The 18480-nt window shown below is 40.4% G+C and overlaps 1 protein-coding gene across 12 annotated transcripts in view; it reads right to left on the bottom strand.

The window, feature by feature from the left end:
- Positions 1–2581: 2581 nt before the first annotated feature.
- Positions 2582–18480, bottom strand: part of LRIG2 (leucine rich repeats and immunoglobulin like domains 2) — a 143178-nt gene continuing 127279 nt past the window's right edge. For 10 of the 12 annotated variants that reach the window (XM_087866177.1, XM_087866179.1, XM_087866178.1 and 7 more), the window contains 6 exons: positions 16147–16467; positions 14806–15087; positions 12554–13003; positions 11777–11941; positions 9882–10172; positions 2582–7690 (listed from right to left, as the gene is read on the bottom strand). In XM_087866177.1, the coding sequence (XP_087722303.1) occupies positions 7464–7690; positions 9882–10172; positions 11777–11941; positions 12554–13003; positions 14806–15087; positions 16147–16467 (1736 nt within the window). In that variant the 3' untranslated portion in view covers positions 2582–7463. The remainder of the gene's footprint in view (positions 7691–9881; positions 10173–11776; positions 11942–12553; positions 13004–14805; positions 15088–16146; positions 16468–18480) is intronic. The other 2 variants (XM_045801482.2, XM_045801480.2) reach the window with 2 other exon arrangements.

Genomic DNA, 18480 nt, shown 5'->3' with positions numbered 1-18480 from the left:
GGCTGCAACATCTGAATTTGGGGGACACCCAATTCAGCCTGTAACAAAGACTAAGTGACAAAGGTGATAAAAGCTCACATTTTCCCTGTCTTTGGCATTAGGAAAAAACTTGTACTTCGGAATCATAAAGCATTACTTTCGCATGCCTGGATGGCTCGGTTGGTTGTCTGCCTTCAGCTCAGGTCATGATCCCAGGGTCCTGGGATTGAACCTCACATCGGGCTCCCTGCTCAGCGGGAAGTCTGCTTCTCCCTCTACCCTTCTCCCTCTACCCTTCCCCCCTGCTCACGCTCTCTAATAAATAAATAAAATATTTTTTAAAAATAATAAAGCATTCCTTTCAGCCTCTGGTTCTATTGCTTGCTAATTATATAAATTTGGGCAAGTTGTTTCATCATCTGTAAAATGGGAATAGAGTTATCTCCCTCAAAGAGATTGTTGTGAAGACAAGCGCTGAAGTGCTTAACAGTATCTGGAAGGAGTAGGCAGAATGTATTTGCTATCACTGCATTATTTCCTCTGAGCAATAATTGTGATTAATGCTTCCTACTTGACTCCTTTTGTCAAAGTGCTTTGGCAGCTAGCCTTGATGATGGCCAGTGAACCAAATAAACAAAGTGAAAAATTTCTGTCCTAGGGATTTCAAGAAACATTTCTTGGTTGGCTGAATAGACAGCAGCAGAGGTGGCAGGTGAAATTTCCCCACTTGAGCCTTACTGCAGCCATTACACAAGTCCACATCAGCCCCCCAGCATCAGACTGTGTCCCTCCCAGTATGACAACCCATGCTCTTCCTCTTCCCCTTAACCTAGCTCATGACAGTTTCCCTTGTAACAAAAGCCCCAGGCAGCCCATCCAGAGAGCTCTGGCCAGAAAGACAGCAGGACTAGGAAACAAGCCACATGCTACCAAAACTCCATTATGCAAGCCAGCAACTTTAGGGCAGGGGTTGGTGGCTGAGCTCAAAACGTGTTTTAAATCGTTGCTTCCACTCAGGAAGGCCTCAAGAGACTGAAGCCCGGTTCTGTTTCGACCATTCCAAACCAGGGAGTATTTAAAGGGACCCTCCAGAAACAAGTAAAACAGACCCCCATCATGACACATAACCATGTCATTACATGGTTACAGCACTGTCACTCCACTTTTAGGGGTCTGCAGATCTGTGCCTATCCATAAACTATTCGCTACTGGTCCATGACAAAGCACAGAAATCAAGAGTAACATTTAGAAACTTTAACAGCAGTTTGACAGTAATTTTATGTCCATTAAATCTGTAATAAAAATTTATGGTTGTATTTTGCCTTTTTATTTCCTTTTTCTAGAAATTCATTCTTACTGTATTTTACAAAAGCATTGGTCCACAGCCACTCGTCCAGCAGCACAGACAGCTTCAGTGCTGGGCTACAAGCTTCCAAATCGCTGTGAACAAATCTCTCTCCTAATTCAGCAGGATGTAGCTACTTGGGCTCCAGTATATCCCCCTCCAAATAAAAAATACAGTAAAAAGCATAGCATTTTTCTTCATTCCACCTTAGAAGAGAAGAAAATGCTATCTGTCTCCTTAGCAAGAATATAATAAAAATTAGCTTCCAGTGTACATTCCAGTCCAAACGTCACCATACTGAAAGTCATCTATGTCCAAGGGCTCTTTTTCTTCAAATATTTCTGAAGACCACAGACACAATACTCCGTTCAGAACTAGAAGGTATCAGTGGGGAAAATTCTCCATGTGAGACAGAAAATCTGGATTCGAGTCCTGGCTTTACCACGTAAAAGCTTTTTGACATCGTGTAAGTGATAATCTCACCGAGCCAATTTCCTTAACTACAAGAAATGGAGATTAAAATTATCTGCCCAATCTAGATCTTAGGGGTGTTGTGGGATTCAAATAATGTCTGCAGAATGTGCCCCGTTAGGTGCCGAAGTACACGATGGGAATGTGACAAGGATTGTGGGCCCAGCCTTCAAAGAATAAAACAGGAGCTTTTGAGAGTCTCGAACGCCTGGGTGGCTCAGTTGGTTAAGTGTCTGCCTTCAGCTCAGGTCATGATCTTGGGGTCCTGGGATAGAGCCCCACGTCAGGCTCCCTGCTCAGTGGGAAGCCTGCTTCTCTCTCTGCCACTCCCCCTACTTGTGCTCTCAAGCTCTGTCAAATAAATAACTAAAATCTTAAAAAATAGTCCCTAATATAGTACAGTGAGGAAGCTGTTCAGAACATGGACGTTCTTCAAATATTTTAATTTTGAATTAGAAAACGATGCCTTCCAAGCTTTCCCTATGTAGAAAGCACTCTTATTTTCTACTGAACTATTAAGTGTGTTTGTTCCCATCCCTCCTGCCAGGCATCTAACGCCACAGTGGACACGATGAGAGGCAAAGAAGAGCACACAGCGCCGGCCCTTGGGAAGCCCAAGGCTACAGGGTGTTCCGACAGCAGGCTCCAGACAGCATGTGACTCAAACGCAGAAGAAATGAGAGAAGGGCAGTAATGTGTACAACCATTTGGGGACCCTCTCAAAGGACCACAAACTTAAAATACACCATTTCCCTCCTATACTTCAGGCAAGAGAAGACCAGAAAATCATAACGTATTTTAGCTTTATTGGAGACATATTACAGTAGACAAACGGGTAGACAAACACATGCCTTATAAAATATACATTCTCATGTGTGAGAAAATATAAATAGACATTAGGAAAGGACCACACTGAACAACATGGCTTATAACTCTTTCAGTACATCTAGTACCAGGGCTGCTCAGACTGACATCATCTGATGGGAAAAAGGGGGAACAGAAGAGGGTAGAAATAGTCTCTCTATGGATCAAGAGGCCACTTTAAGTAGCCAAGAGATACTCCAAGAGCACTTGACCATCTGATGATCAATTTCTCTTTCAAGACAGTTATAGTTGATAAAGGATCGCTTTACTCTTTTTATCTAAAAACAGGCTCAAATCAAGTTGTTTTTTCACCCTCGCGCCACTCACTGGGAGATTATCCAGACTGCTAAGAAATACTGAACACACAACCTTAAGGGAGTAGGTCCAAATATTACTCTTCACATACACACACCAATGCTCGCACACACGTGCACACAGACACACACACACACACACACACACACACACACACGTCCCTACCTCTTTTTACCCACAAAAATCTTCAGATGATTCATGGGCTTGCAGGTGTTGTTTTGTAAAGAGCAGCTTGTAATGCATGTCTTAATTCAGAGCTTGTTATTTTTGTCAACAAACCAGGCAGCTGTCCAAAAAAGAAAAAAATATTAAGGCTAACTGATGTTGGTTGAGACTGCACTCTAAACAAAAGAGTTCTAAGTTAGATGCAGGAGGGAAAAACATCTGCCAGACTGAACTGGGAAAGAGGCCACATCATAGAAGAATGAGACATTCCTTGCAGGTTGCCAAAAAAATCTCAGCTCAACCTTGTAAGGCCCAACTGCTTTACAATTACCTCTGTAATCTGCATTAAGAAACAAACTCAGAAATGGAGCACACAGCATAAACTGGCAGTAAATTTACCTCTGTTGCTCCATTACCTCCTGGTATTTCTGTGGATATTAAAATGATTGGAAAAGGCTGTAACACACTTGGATAAAATACTGGGTGTAAAGCTGAACACCACAATTCCAACCCCATTCCAACTGGAGTCCTGCTGGTTAAGAAACAGGCATAAAAGTTAAAGAGTAAAAAGGAGGGTCATAATACATTGTATAGGCTCTTAAAGTTTTTATTATGGTAATGCCATTTGTGTTAGTAACTAGTTATAGATTTCTTCAGAAGTATAAGCCCAGACTTTCATGTTTTTAGCCATTAACACTGAACAAGCTCTTTTGTCAATCAAAAACCAAAACGCTTGAACTGAAAAAAATTTAAGTGCTCTATACTTAATGTATATCAAGGATTTTGAAGGGAAAAGTTTTAAGACTGTCAGATTGCTTCTGGAAATTTCCAATGATAAAATTGAGAGAGACCTAAAAGTCATCTTGCCCATATTCCATTCTCAATGCAGAAATTTCTTCAATGCTATTAACAGATGATTATTTAGCTTCCACAGATACTTTCCACACAAAACACAGATTATTTTAATTATCGGGCGAACCTTATCGCTAGAGATTTAGTTTATATAGAATTACTAGCAAGCATATACTGCACCCCCGTTAACTTCTGCCCCACGGAATGGGGGCAGACACGAGCTCTGTCCTCGGGAATAAAAAGAGTGAATTTAATCCTAATTCACAGCAACCTTTTAAGTAATTAAAGACTTTTATCCTTTCTCCCACCTCTTAGGAAAATGGTTAAGAATCTGAGTTGCTAGACATCTTACTGTTGCTTTTACAACCCCCCAATGGGCAGTCTGAAGGCAACTATTTTTAAATATGAAAGTTACCTTTCAGAAACACACACATAAAACACTCTGAGATGGCACATTAGAGGGTTTCTGATACTTTGTATCCCCTAGAGTAACTTGCACAACTAGGGAGAACACTTTAGAGGCTGCTGAATGTCACTTCTTATGTAGAGACCATGTGCCAGTAGGGTGTGGAGTTAAAGGAAGATGCTATTTCTTCTTCCAGGTAGACTTGAAGAATCAGTCTAAGAGGGGCACAACTTAAGAGAATTTATGTATCCCTACTGATACAAGGTGATCACCGGGTGAGGGGCAGAGAGTATCTCTCTCAGCATTTTAGCTTGCCTTGCTTTTACCACATCCCTGATTAGAGAGGCATTAGGCAGACATCACACTGCTGGGAAGAAACACTAACCCTGTTTACAGTGGAGAGATAAATCACTGCTTGGTCAAAAACCTATGCAATAATGAAAAATTTCAGAAGTTCTTCTCCTAAGATTAGAATTTATTAAATTTATTATTATTTTTTAAGACCAGGGGTAGGCTCTTCACGTTTAAACAAATTCTTGACTAGTTAGTTCTTTAGTTATTTCGGCAAGTTAGGAGTATCTGGGAAGACATCTCAGCCATTTGTGTTGACATAAGGGAGAACCTGGCCATTCAGGAGATCGGACTCTGACAGTCCTAGGAGGAAGAGGACCACTGCTAGAGCAGAGGCAGCACTCCTGTATTCTAAGTTTTCTAGAACACTGGTTCGCAGCCTGGTTTTCGGTCCTGTCGCCCGTAACAACTGATGCTCACCTGCAGCCTCGCTCTAACAACACCTTTTCACTCAAGAAAAGTCAGTCAGAATCTGAGTGAGAGGATAGGATAGTTATAGGATAACCTGTATCAATGAATATACATTTGAAAGGTAAGGGAGTCACAAACTAGCTACGAATCAGCTGCTTCTGATGCCCTGGTGTGGGGCAGCACTAGCATTCAGACCGCTGCTCTAGAGAGCGATCGGTGGCTTCCATCGAGTCAACATCCTTCGTTTACTGAGACGGTTTCAAAGCAGAATAGCTCTTCTCGTGAATGTTTCTTACACTGTCCCTCCTGCTATGGAGGAAGTGAATCTGGCTCAAGTCAGAGTAAGCAGCATCACTCTTGTTACTCTAACAAACATTTCATGAAAGCAGCTTTTTATTAGAGTAGCATAATCCTCCCTGGTTCCTGGAGGGATCACAGATTCACAGAACGTTACAGCTGGAAAGGGCTTTAGAGCATCTAGCAGAATGCCCTCATCTCATAAATGAGAAAATCAGGCTAAGAAGTAGACACTTGCCCCTGATTGCACAGCCAGTAAGGAGCAGAGCTAGGAACAAAATCAGGTCTCTTGATTCTCAGAATGTCAGTCCTGTACAGATTACAATACAACCTAGTCAGGAAGAAGAGGAATCACAAATTGAAAGGACAGGAAAACAGTGATATTTCAGAAGTTCGAAGTAAAAATGAACAGAGGCTGACAGTTTAAAAAAGGAAAGAGAGAAAGGCTTGCTCGTACAAAACAGCTAAAGAGACGCTACTGCCAATTGGAGAAAAAAACTAGGATTAAAAACTAGTACGCAATTCAACTTTCTGACAAAAAACAAAGATATTATGTGAGTTTCGAACCCTTGAAATGCACAATAACTTAGATATTTTCATTTAAGTGATGGGAGTTATCCAGCACATAACTAGTACTCACTAAATTGAGAGGACAGAATCTGACAGCCTAGGTAAGGAAATCTGAAAGCACAAAGAAAAAAAGAACTTTAGTCCATTACATTCCATTAGAAGTCCTTTGTTCACATAAAGCTTTTTGCTATCAAAAATTCAAGAGAGCTTTTTGGCTTAAATAATCACTTGTATAAAACAAGGAAAACACTCTAAAGCTTTACAGTATAAGACTTTGTGCACATTCAACTTAATCCCAAAAGCACTCTTCCCTCTTAAGATACACTGTGCATTGGTGGCAGAACTACTAAAATAACAAACAGAAAAGCAGCAATCTTTGGTTTCCTCATCAACTAAGTACCTTGCTGAAAGAAGATATTCCTAAAAGAAATTTCCCTTTGTCTATGTGCACATGGCTATGACAAGACTGCTAGTCTTCTGAGTCTTTTTATGCTAGAAAGGTAATATTACCTGGCACTTGTAAACGGATGGCAAATGACTAGATGTATGAACTTTTAGGTATGAAGAAAGTGGTTAATTACACTGAGACTGTGTTTGCGTGTATGCAATCACTAGGTACCCTGCCTCTATACATATACTTCCTAACAAACACATTTTTAAAACTTTAAACAAAGCCTTTAGGTTCACTAAACCAAGTCATACAAAATTTGTGGTCTGAGAAGCTGCTGTCAATATTATAACTGGATATTATATATCATTTTGGCATATCAAAAATATTTACAATGCAGCCAACACATATGGTCAATGAATACAAAAATTATTTATAAATGCACATATATTTACAGTGAGATCCCTGGGTGATAGGGACCAAAAAAAAAAAAAAAAAGATTCACAAGAATACAAAACTCCTTGATGTGGTGACATTTGGTCAAGCCTGGGATTCCTGTCGAAGATCCTGAATATCAAAGCCCCGGTCTCAACTAGATGCTTAAAACCACTGAAGAATCCCAGACACACTTCCCAGAGGGCTCCTAAGTTATTCTGTTCCTCGGAAGACACAACAGAACAGTGATGTTTTCTCAGAATCACTCTGCAGGTTGAGACAATCCAGCATGTTAAGCAGCAATGAGACTCTCCCTAATAGGCAATGCACAGCTGGGCACAGCCCTGTGGAACCATCAGCAAGCACATCTGTCCTGTAATTTTCCTCTGCCCATGTTGCTCATATTTTATTAGATGTACCCATTTCTGTCAGCCGTTTCCCCTTCTTCATCAGGAATAAGGCCAAACAAACGCCTAGCCCACCTTGGTGGGGTCAGATGTAATCGCAGACAGGTAAAGCAAATGCTGACTTTGGGGTTTCTTCTGAACTCTGAGGTAGTAAATATAAAATGAATTAACTTGAGTCTTTGCCCAGATTTCATCCTGGAGTGAGTTTCATGTGCCCTCACTACCGTCTTGAATGTTCCGAGTCCTACTAAAATCAAAAGCGTGGTCATGCAACCTGTGACAGGGCGTGGGGGAGGTGGAACAGTCCGGGCCACTCTCTGCCAGACCCTCATTTTGATGGAGTTGGGGTGGCTCAAGGACGGGCTGCTGGGAAAAGGGAGGATGAGTCAGGCCTAGTTCTTTGCTTATGTTCCACAGAGGCCGCGGCAACGTTTCTGAGAATGAAAGACAATAATCATTGGCAAATGGAAGTTCAAAATTAATGGTCTAAAACTTCATTTTCTTTTACTCAAATCCTCCCAGAAATAAAGACACCCAATATTCCTGAATAAGGACATTGAGAGCAAATGCACACTTGCCATCTTCTTAGCAACAGTTAACAAAAGAAAACAAAATAGAAACTGGAACCATGATCTTTCAACAAGCTTAACCAATTATTTACTGAAACCATGCGATATGTCCTCTGCTTTCATCTATTATTAGTGGTTCTGCTGCTACAAAAATTTAAAAATAAAATTCTTTAGACACATGGAAACAGACTAAAATAGTATCCATATTGTAGTGAAAGTTGCATGATACAGACAAAAATCACGGATTCAAAGCAGCCATTACATCTTTAAATAACAAATGTGTATGTTAAAAAAAATGTTTTAAAAATAAACCATTTCCCTCCAGCTTCTAGCATGCCAGTAATTCTAACAACAATATAATAACCAAAAGCAGCAATTTTAAATCAGATTATCTGTACTTCGGTTTCAAAATATGCATTTCTCATGCACCTTATTTACTGCAGTGGTGAGCTCTTTCCCCAAAGAATATTTGCTGAAAACTGTATTAACTTCATGGGGATGCATTTTGGAAAAAGACAGGCAAACATTCTGGAAACACACACTCAGAAATAAAAACAAAACCCATGTGCAAAGTAAGCTAGGACAGGGTTTCTCAAGCTTTAATATGTACACAAATAACCTGGGGATCTTGTTAAAATAAAGACTCTGGTTCACTGGGCCCAGGGTGGGAACCTTGATCTGCATTTCTAACAAGCTCCTAGGAAATGGTGAAGTGGAGACCACACTTGGGGAGTAGCAAGGAGCTAGAGCACCCCGGGTAGGAACGAGCAATGTTCCAAAGCACTCATTTGCTGATTTCCTCACTTACAGACCAAGGTAACAGTTAAAATATCCCTAGACAGGAAAAAGATGGACTGCGTTTTTGGTTCTACCTGAATTCTTTTTATGTGTGTAACTATTTTAGGACATGGGAACACAGAATTGGTGCACTTCCTCCATGGACACTGAACTTTAAAGCCAAGAGACCAACTTCAGTGCGTGACAGTACACTTTTCTCTGACTTGTACCCTCTTTAGAAATCTCTGGAGTTGGTCTCTTAATTAAGAACAACAGAACACTTCTTAAGTCCCACTTCAGATCACTTACTCCTGCCAGAACCGCCCCGGAAGCACCTGCAGTCCTCACCCCCACCCAATTCCCTGTGCGGTTCCATTTTAGGGTGACAGGAGGGTGACAGCTGATGAAAAACCTGGATGGACAGGAAGACATGCTCAGTAGTGCCCTTCATGGTGTAGAAAGAGTTTTGTTTTACTGACTGAGCTGTTACCAAATGCCTCATCTGCACAATGTGACATGTGTTTCTTTTCCTGGGCCATGTGGAGAGCAGCCACTATCCCACAACTGCTTCCCCGCTCCTGGCCCTGGGTCAGAATGTCTTACGGACAAAAGCAAACACTGGCTAAGTGATACTGACATTCAATATTTACCTGCTAGAATATCAACCAAATCATTTTTAAATCTTCTCAGTAAAAATCTCCACCAAATTATATCCTCAGCATTTCCAATCTCCATTATTTAAATGAAGATGGAAGAAAAAATTAACACCTATATGAAACTTTTTTAAAAAGCTTTTTCTATATGCTGGGGCGCCTGGGTGGCACAGTGGTTGAGCGTCTGCCTTCGGCTCAGGGCGTGGTCCCGGCGTTGTGGGATCGAGCCCCACATCAGGCTCCTCCGCTATGAGCCTGCTTCTTCCTCTCCCACTCCCCCTGCTTGTGTTCCCTCTCTCGCTGGCTGTCTCTATCTCTGTCGAATAAATAAATAAAATCTTAAAAAAAAAAAAAAAAAAGCTTTTTCTATATGGCTTCTGAATTTTTAGAAGCGTGATCTTGATACTCCCACAGAAGCTGTTTCCATCCTACAGATGCAGACTTCTCTGTAATTCTAATCTCTGAAAATCTCTGGCCCTAGTTTACACCAGTGAGCAGTAGCTAATTACTCTATTATACCAATTTGTTTGCTTCCTGTCAGAGTGCAACTTATATGACAGAAGGAAAAACCAAGTAGGTAAGAGTAAAAACAAAACAAAATAAACAAAAAACACTGTGTCCTTTACCACTGCTCATCTGTGTGGAGGGAAGTTTCTTCTCATTTATCCGCTCATGGTTCGTGGGAAAGGCAGCCATCTCTCTGTCTGCTGATGATACCAGGCTCTCCAGGGGAGGGGCATCTTGGGGAGGATGTGCCAAGTATGTCTCTTTGGGCATCTGGACCATGAGGCTGGACAGTGTCTGATCAAGAACATCTTCCTCAGCAATATAGGTGTATGGACAGTATTCTCGGGTCCTGGAGTAGATGTTGGCATTGTCATAACAATCGGAGCAAATAACCCGCGTACCAGGGCCACCTGATGACAACACAGGAAAGAATCCTTCAGTTAAGAGGTCAGCTTTGCTGATCATCCATTTTCTTCAGCAGCTGTCACCACTGTCACCATAGCTGGCATCGACTCAGCACTTACTTGACAAACCAGGTAAAGTCTCAAGGTCTTTCTAGGAATTAATGAATTTAATCCTCACAGCATACCTATGAGGTAGGTACTATTAGTACCCCCATTTTACAGATGGGGTAACTAACTACAACAGAGACATGAGGGACCCTGCACCAAGACACTGCTACAATACGGAGCTGAAATCTAATCTCAGGCACTCTGGCTCCAGAGCCCATGCTCTTGAACGCTACAGTAAACCAGCTCTGTCCAGCCTGGGTAAGCTCATGTCCAATTCAAGGAAACCAAGATAGGGCTGCACTGTGCCACAAAACACATGTTTGGCTTAAGCAAACTAAAGCAGAGAACAAGGAGTTAGGAGGACTTCACAAAGCCCGCGTTACTTTCATGAGTCAAGGGATTAAGCAACGCTCATGGCTAAAAGTACCTCTAGAGAGAGCCTCTGATGGTCAAGAGTCCTGCCTGACATATGTGTGTGTCTGGCAGAGGTAATGTTTAATAATGAGCTCCCCAGACTGTTATGTGCTTTGAAAACTGCTCAACGAGCGAAAAGAGAGTGAGAAATAAAGAGCAAGTAACAACTTCTTGATCAACAGTGTTACAACTGGAAGTTAGTTTGGCCCTGAAAGCAGTGTTATTTCCCACCAATTTCAAAGAGCAGAGGCATTTAAAGATTCTTATAAAAGCTAGAAGTACCCCCCTTTGCATGGAAAGCCAAAATAAAATCCAATTCAGTGATTAAACAGATAAATTCTGTTAACACTCAGCCTAAAAAATCTCCAAATAGAAAAGGCCTTTCATTTGTACAATACTTGAAATACTACATCAATCTGTTGAAAGGATCTGTGAGAATCTTGAGAGAAGTGCTTTATAAAATTTTGCTTCTTTATTTTAAAAATGAGAAAGTTAAAGCGCAGATTTAAGTAACTTGTTCATGGTCCCAGAGCTGGAAACAGGAACTAGGAACCAAACCCAATTCTTCTATCCCTTAATTCACCTGCATGAGTTCTGTCACTCCCTCAGGGAAGTGAAGAGCAGGGAAGAGAAGTAGTACTGAGAAGTCGGGTTCATTTAATTAGGGAACATTCTGTGTCTCTCTGATTTCTCCAACATATGCTGAGAATCATCACTGCCCTTTAAACTTCAGTGAATATCAATCTGTCAGCAGGAGACACAAACCTCCCCTGGATATGGCCTGAAGAGTGCTCATGCCTTAAAAAGATAAGACACCTCAAAAAAGTTTCTAGAGCACCTCCTTCTCATAATAATCCTTTGGTTTGGGAGCCTTTGCTGGGTACACCAATCCCTTGTTTTGGGATGTGTTTCTCCTTTCTCTCAGATATTTTCTTCTCTGTTAAGATTTCAGTCAATTTCCATCCTATTTTGCATGGAGCCAAATGTTTTCACTGAGTATCTTACTTTAAAATGTTGCCTCAGGTTAATGGGGAAAACTCAACAGAAGAGGCCGCAATTGTAAGCATATACATCAAAAGAGTCGTTACCATCAGCGCCCTTGTGTAAATATCCACTGGCAGGAGGCATAAGCTGCTGATGACTGCCTGCCTCAGAGTTGCTGTAGCCTTCCTGTGGCTCCGACAGTGTTCCTTGGGAAGACAAGTAGCTGGGAATGTCTGCAGGCAGATTAAGCTCCTCTGTAAAAGAGACATCTGTAACTTTCAAATAACATTAGGCAACATTCAGAAGACTATTGTGCAAATGTGCTCCACTTCGATACATCTACTCGCCAGGAAAATGTTATGTACCTAGGAACTCAATAGGTCTCAGAATTTCCCCCCAAAACTCTTTCTCGCTAAAATTCTTTTTAAAGTTTGATTTTAAAAGTATTACTAAAAGAGGCAAAACCTAAAGTCTAAAATCTTATCTGCAGGCATACTTTCACAGTCTATCTGACTGAGCCTCTTCTCTTTTAGGATTTCAGGGAAGGGGTGTGAAAGGCTGATCCCAGTCAGAAGGGCTCCACTCTTCCCCCACAGGGAAGCTTGGTTGGAAATGAGCATTAAAGAAAGAAGGTGCACTGTAATGTGTTTATAAGAGCAAAGTTTGGGGGGGACCGTCTACAAATTCTTAAAATTATTCATCAAAGAGTTTCCGTTATATCAAGGAAGTAGATATAACAAAAAAAAAAAAAAAAAAACACAAACTCCTCCTCTACCCCACATAAAATATAAAGCTCCAGGGCTTTTTATATTTTACAATAAATCGTATACTACGTTCCTGACTCAAGCACAAGCCATAGGTGTCAACTGGGTACCACTCACCTGTGTTCGTGATACTATAGTCTTCATTCTTCCTTCTCATGTGGTAAATAACAATGACCCAGATCAAAGAGGTGCCCACGACACAGCAGACCACAACAATGATGACGATGCCAACTGTGGTCCAGCCATCATCTTCATGCCCAATGCTACCCTGGGAAGAGTCACAATTGGGGGATGAAATGACATTTAGGTAAATGTGACCACGTTCTGTCCCAAGGGTATTAGACATAATGCAGGTATATTTCCCAGCATCTTCCAGGCCAGCGTCGACAATGATGAGAAGCTGGTTGGCTGCAGCAAAGAAGTGCCGTTCTGTCACCAGCAGTGGCCCGTCATCTTTGGTCCAGTTGAGGCGAGGGGCAGGACTCCCTCCAGCTATGCACTGTAATACTGCAGTTTCACCTCGGGTTACTGTCTTGTCCTCCAGGGGTCTGATAAATGAGGGTGTCTCTGAAAGAAAGATGTATAAAAAAAAATCATGTTAAGCAATTTTATTTCTTAAATCCTACTGAATTAGACGAATGAGAAGATGATGCAATAAGTAAGCATTTTCAGGGGCACCTGGGTGGCTCGTTAAGCAGCCCAACTCTGGATTACAGCTCAGGTCATGATCTTCGGGTCCTGAGACCAAGCTCCAAGCTCAGTGTGGAGTCTGCTTGAGATTCTCTCTCTCCCTCTCCCACCCCCTAAAGTAAATAAATAAATCTTTAAAAAAAAAAAAAAGTAAGCACTTTCATATACTCACAGGAAGATTAGAAGTTAGTGTTTCAGAACAGCAAAACCCTCAAAAATCTTATCTCACTAATTCTACATTAGGCGACCTATGCTAAGCAAGGAAGTCAAAGATTTATACATGAACAGGTTAATTATGAAATTAGTTGTAATTTTTAAAAACAAATGAAAAAGATCTTTAAATTTAGGAGGAAAAGTTGTAAGTAAATCATAGTACAGGCACATGATATTTTTTGAAGATTTAATGGCAGAGTAACCCTTGTGATACAATATTTAAGAGGATAAAAGTAGTGTATATACATAACTACATGAAAATGTGTTTTTAGGGGCGCCTGGGTGGCGCAGTCGTTAAGCGTATGCCTTCGGCTCAGGGCGTGATCCCGGATTCTGGGATCGAGCCCCACATCAGGCTCCTCCGCTGGGAGCCTGCTTCTTCCTCTCCCACTCCCCTTGCTTGTGTTCCCTCTCTCGCTGGCTGTCTCTGTCAAATAAATAAATAAAATCTTTAAAATTAAAAAAAAATGTGTTTTTAGGGGCGCCTGGGTGGCTCAGTCTAAGCATCTGCCTTCGGTTCAGGTCATGATCCCAGGGTCCTAGGATCAAGCCCCAATCAGGCTCCCTGCTCAGCAGGAAGCCTGCTTCTCCCTCTCCCACCCCCCTGCTTGTGTTCCCTCTCTTGCTGTGTCTCTCTCTGTCAAATAAATAGAAATATTAAAAAAAAAATTTTAATAAATTAAAAAAAAAGAAAATGTGTTTTTAAAAAGGTCCAGAATATGCCAAAATCTTTAACAGTGTTTTAGTGACTTTCCCTTTTTCTAATTTTCTATATATCCTAAATTTTTAAAACAACGTACTTATTTTTCTGATTATACAAGGAAATAACACAAACCAACAAACTTTTAAAAAACCTAACAGCTAGGGGGATAGAGCTAGAAAGCAGAATCTGCCTTTGAGTTGAGTCCCATGAAGAAAAGTATTCTTATAAGGGAAAAAAAAAAACCAACAGGCTTGTCAGAGGAACTCTTTAGGGAAAAGACACTTGATTTTACCAGAACATAGATAGGATCAAGAGGAGTACATTGGAAGAACAGGAAATCTAACCAGAAGATGGTTATTTTCTGTGCATTTATTTAAAAAAAAAAAAAACTAGGGGAAAATAATATTGTCTTGAGTTGTCCGTGAGGCAGTATAAAATAACTGCAGACACACTATTGTGAATAGAAAAAAACATAGGAACTAGAAACCTCCAAAAGGCAATGTTAACAGGATGAAGGGATTTGAATTTTCAATTCATGTGATAAAGATCTCTAATTCTGCCCTCACTACTTCCCCAGATTTCAGCTAACTGACCCACTAATGTCCTAGGCTGACATATGGTATTGGCAAAATACGGTGACAAAGATAGAAGGATCACAATTAAAATCTCAAACTTAGACTTTTTTTTTTGCCATGAAGACCAGAGTAGACCCTTAATAAAAAGACTCTAACCAAAGCAGGGACCCATGGGGCAGCACACATACCTAATACTGTGAGTGAGGCATTTGCTGAGAGGCCCCCGGCTGTATTCTGTGCCATGCAGCTATAGATTCCCATGTCTTCTATCTTCACGTTGGCAATGAAGAAGACATCATCCTCAGGCATGACATGCATGCGTCTTTCTCGAGCCGCAGGAAAGTCAGTGCCGCCATCTTTCTGCCAGGAAATCTGAGGTGCAGGGTGCCCCTCCGCAGCACACTCTAATCTGGCCATGGCACCAGTGCGAATAGTGAGATCCATTGGCGTTTTCAGGAAAGACGGCATCTCTGTTTCAAGGAAGGTTACCGAAACAAAGTGGGTGGGGTGGTGATGATGGGAATATACACACACACATACGCACGCATATTTATACACATATATATATACACACATACGCAAAGTACCAACTGCTGTAATACTCTCTTTCAGGAGGCATGCTCTCTGGATTGACAGTAAATACAACTTCAGAGGCCATCTTTTCTCTTAGAACCTCAGAGTACTTGGAGTACAGTGATGACTAAACTCTTCTAGAATGCATGACATGTCTACCTGATCTCTCTGACGGGGACAGGAAAGGCAGGCCACAAACCCTTCAGAACTCCATATTCCGAACTCCACACATTTATTAGGACCCCCTTAAGAGACTAAACAGTGCTTTCCAAACTAACATCTACAAAGCTATCACGGCAAATGCATGCTAAAAAAAAATTATACCAAAAAATAAATAAATAAAATACAGAATACAAAAAATTATGCCTTCAAAATTCTCATAAACAACACAGAAGATACAAGTACGTCCTTTGGTTGCACAAAACCTAAAATGTTTTAGTGATTCACTCCAATAGGTGATTGATTAATCAAACTGTCCTAGAGAAGTTCTATTTTACAACCAGAGTGAAGAAGAGCATTAATTTCAAAAATGATTCTGTGTGACTACATTTAGACAATGATAATGATAACTGCACCCAGAAATGTCCTAAATACTCTGGTATTACAAAGCCCTGTGAACAGTGTCAGGAATACATTTCATAGTTTTCAGAACAGAATTATGGTTCTAGGAAGAATAGAAAATTGCAAAAGAATTTTTCAAAAGCATAAATAACAAGGAAAGCAGCCTCTCTCCTGGGGCCATGGAATTCCTCCTCACCTTCAACCAAGGACCAATTAGGACAGTAACTGTACAAAATGGTAATCCAGTCTATATATTATCACCACCCTAAAGACAAAACCATAAAATCTCCCCTCAAATGTCAGGCTTAGCCTCATTTTCTTGGCCAAGTGGTTCAAAAACTGGAACATGAAAAATCCTTCTAACTATAAAACTGTCAGGGAGCAGAATTCCTTACCATTCACAGTCAGTTTGGCTTTTTGAGAATAATTAGAACCAAAGTGATTAGTAACGATGCACTGGTATCTTCCTTCATCTGTGAAATTCACATTGAAAAGATGTAAGACACTTGTATATTCTAGAGCTTCTCCAGCTTGCTGCTGATAACGAACAAAATTCTCAATATCGATGTCATTCAGGATTTCACTGTCTTTGCGCCACACGGTAGACATGGGTGAATCGCTGCTGCTCACTGCAGTGCATGTCACAGTCACATTTGTGCCTCTAAGAGCAATTTTATTTTCAGGATGCATTTTTATCTGTGGCTTGAGAAAATCATCTAAGAGAAAAAAATGGGGCAGGAGCCAAGTCATTTATTTATTTTTGCTTCTACAGATTTTGAAACAAATAATGTACAATTGTTTGTTCTGTTTACGAAATGGCATATTAAGATTGACAGAGACTACAGGGCTAGAACCCAATTCCTTTTTGTTGAAAGATGCAGAAAATGAGGCCCAGAAGGGTCAAACGACATGTAAGTTCCCTGCAAAGCCTGGAGGGGAACCCAGGTTTGTCAGACTTCAGGGTTTAGCATGCTTTCAACTACCACTTACGGTCACTTATGCTTAGAATGTACTCCTTGAGTATTACCAGTCACTGGGAAAAAAGAAAAACCTATATCCAAATTTCAAGACAAGTTCTAATCCTATTAGCTCTTGTGTATATGTAGAGGTTACATATATAAACATACACATGATAATACCCATTATCTTTTCTGTGTCAATATAAAAAAGGGGGATTATAAATCTACATTTTACAGGGTGTACCTACTAATAAAACATTATTTGCGAGCACCAGGTTGGCTCAGTTCGTTAAGTGTCTAACTCTTGGTTTTGGCTCAGGTCATGATCTCGGGGTCCTAAGACTGGGCCCTGCATCAGGCTCTACACTAAGCACAGAGCCCGCTTGTCTCTCTCGCTCTGCTCTTCCTTCTACACACTCTCTCTCTCTCTCTGGGATAAATAAAATCTTTAAAAAAAACAAGATAAAATAAAACATTATTTGAACATACTTTGTACGTGCATAACTCTCACCTAAAATAGTGAGAAATTCCGAACACGTTAAATGTTCAACTGAAGACAGGCTTAGGACTGGCTAATAAACTACAGATTCATAAATAGTATGCTATTAATATGTAAAAACAACATAAGTATTCTGTGGACCTGACCTTCCAAGTGTTCAAAGTATTTTTAAGTAGATTATAAAACATATGTGGGTTTCTAAATGATCAGATACTAGTGATATGCAAGACAAATACACTGATGTAAAAGTTCTACTGCCTAAAGCTAGGAATCAGTTATTCTACTTTAAAGGAAATTTAAGTATAAAGGAAAAATGTCCAAGCTGAGAAAGAACAATATAGATATATACTTGAAATTAGGAGTACTGGAATCAGGACAACTTTTCCATGACTGTTCCCCTTCCCCCCAAAAAAACTCTAAAACCCTGCCATCACGTTAACCTTAAGAAACTGCATCAAAAATAGAAGCAATGTGAAACTGGTACATTCATACATTGCTGGTGACAACATAAACAAGTGCTATCTTTCTGGAAAAGAGCTGGTAGTACTTTTTAAGATCTACTTTTAAAAAAAATCATTTTTGATTCAGGGATCTTACTACTGGATATTTATTCTAAGGTTAACAACCCCCTGAAAGGGAAAGGCCTAAATTCATAAAGATGCCATTATACTGACATTGAAAATGATCACTGAAGAACACACAGAGGAAAAAAACTGCTTACGATACATTAAGTCAAAGAATACAAAATTTAATCTATGATTATACAATATAAAAATTTCAGAGAAGAACACAGAGAAATGGAAATAGATATACTAGTTAGAAAGCATTCTGGTTTAAATTTTTTTTTTTAATTCTGTTGTTAAGACAGTAAGTGTGTACCATGCATCTTTTCTGACCACAATCCTATGAAACTAGAAATCAACCACAAGAAAAAATCTGGAAGGAGCACAGTATATGGAGGTTAAATAACATGCTATTAAACCACTGAATGGGTTGGGCTGCCTGGCTGGCTCAGTCGGTAGAACATGTGACTCTCATTCTCAGGGTTCTAAGTTCAAACCCCATGTTGGGTGTAGAGATTACTTAAAAATAAAATCTTTTTTTTTTTTTTTTAAGATTTATGTATTTATTTGAGAGAGAGAGTGCACATGGGCGGGGGAGAGGGACGCAGAGGGAGAGAGAGAGAACCTCTGCACAGAGCGCAGAGCCTGACAGAGCACGATCCCATGACTCTGAGGTCATGACCTGAGCTGAAACCAAGAGGCAGACAC

The sequence above is a fragment of the Ursus americanus genome, chromosome 12 (assembly GCF_024610735.1).
Source record: "Ursus americanus isolate L20-20 chromosome 12, mUrsAme1.1.p, whole genome shotgun sequence".
Taxonomy (NCBI): domain Eukaryota; kingdom Metazoa; phylum Chordata; class Mammalia; order Carnivora; family Ursidae; genus Ursus; species Ursus americanus.
The sequence above is the reverse complement of the archived record's forward strand: the minus strand, read 5'-3'. Positions and strand labels throughout refer to the sequence as shown.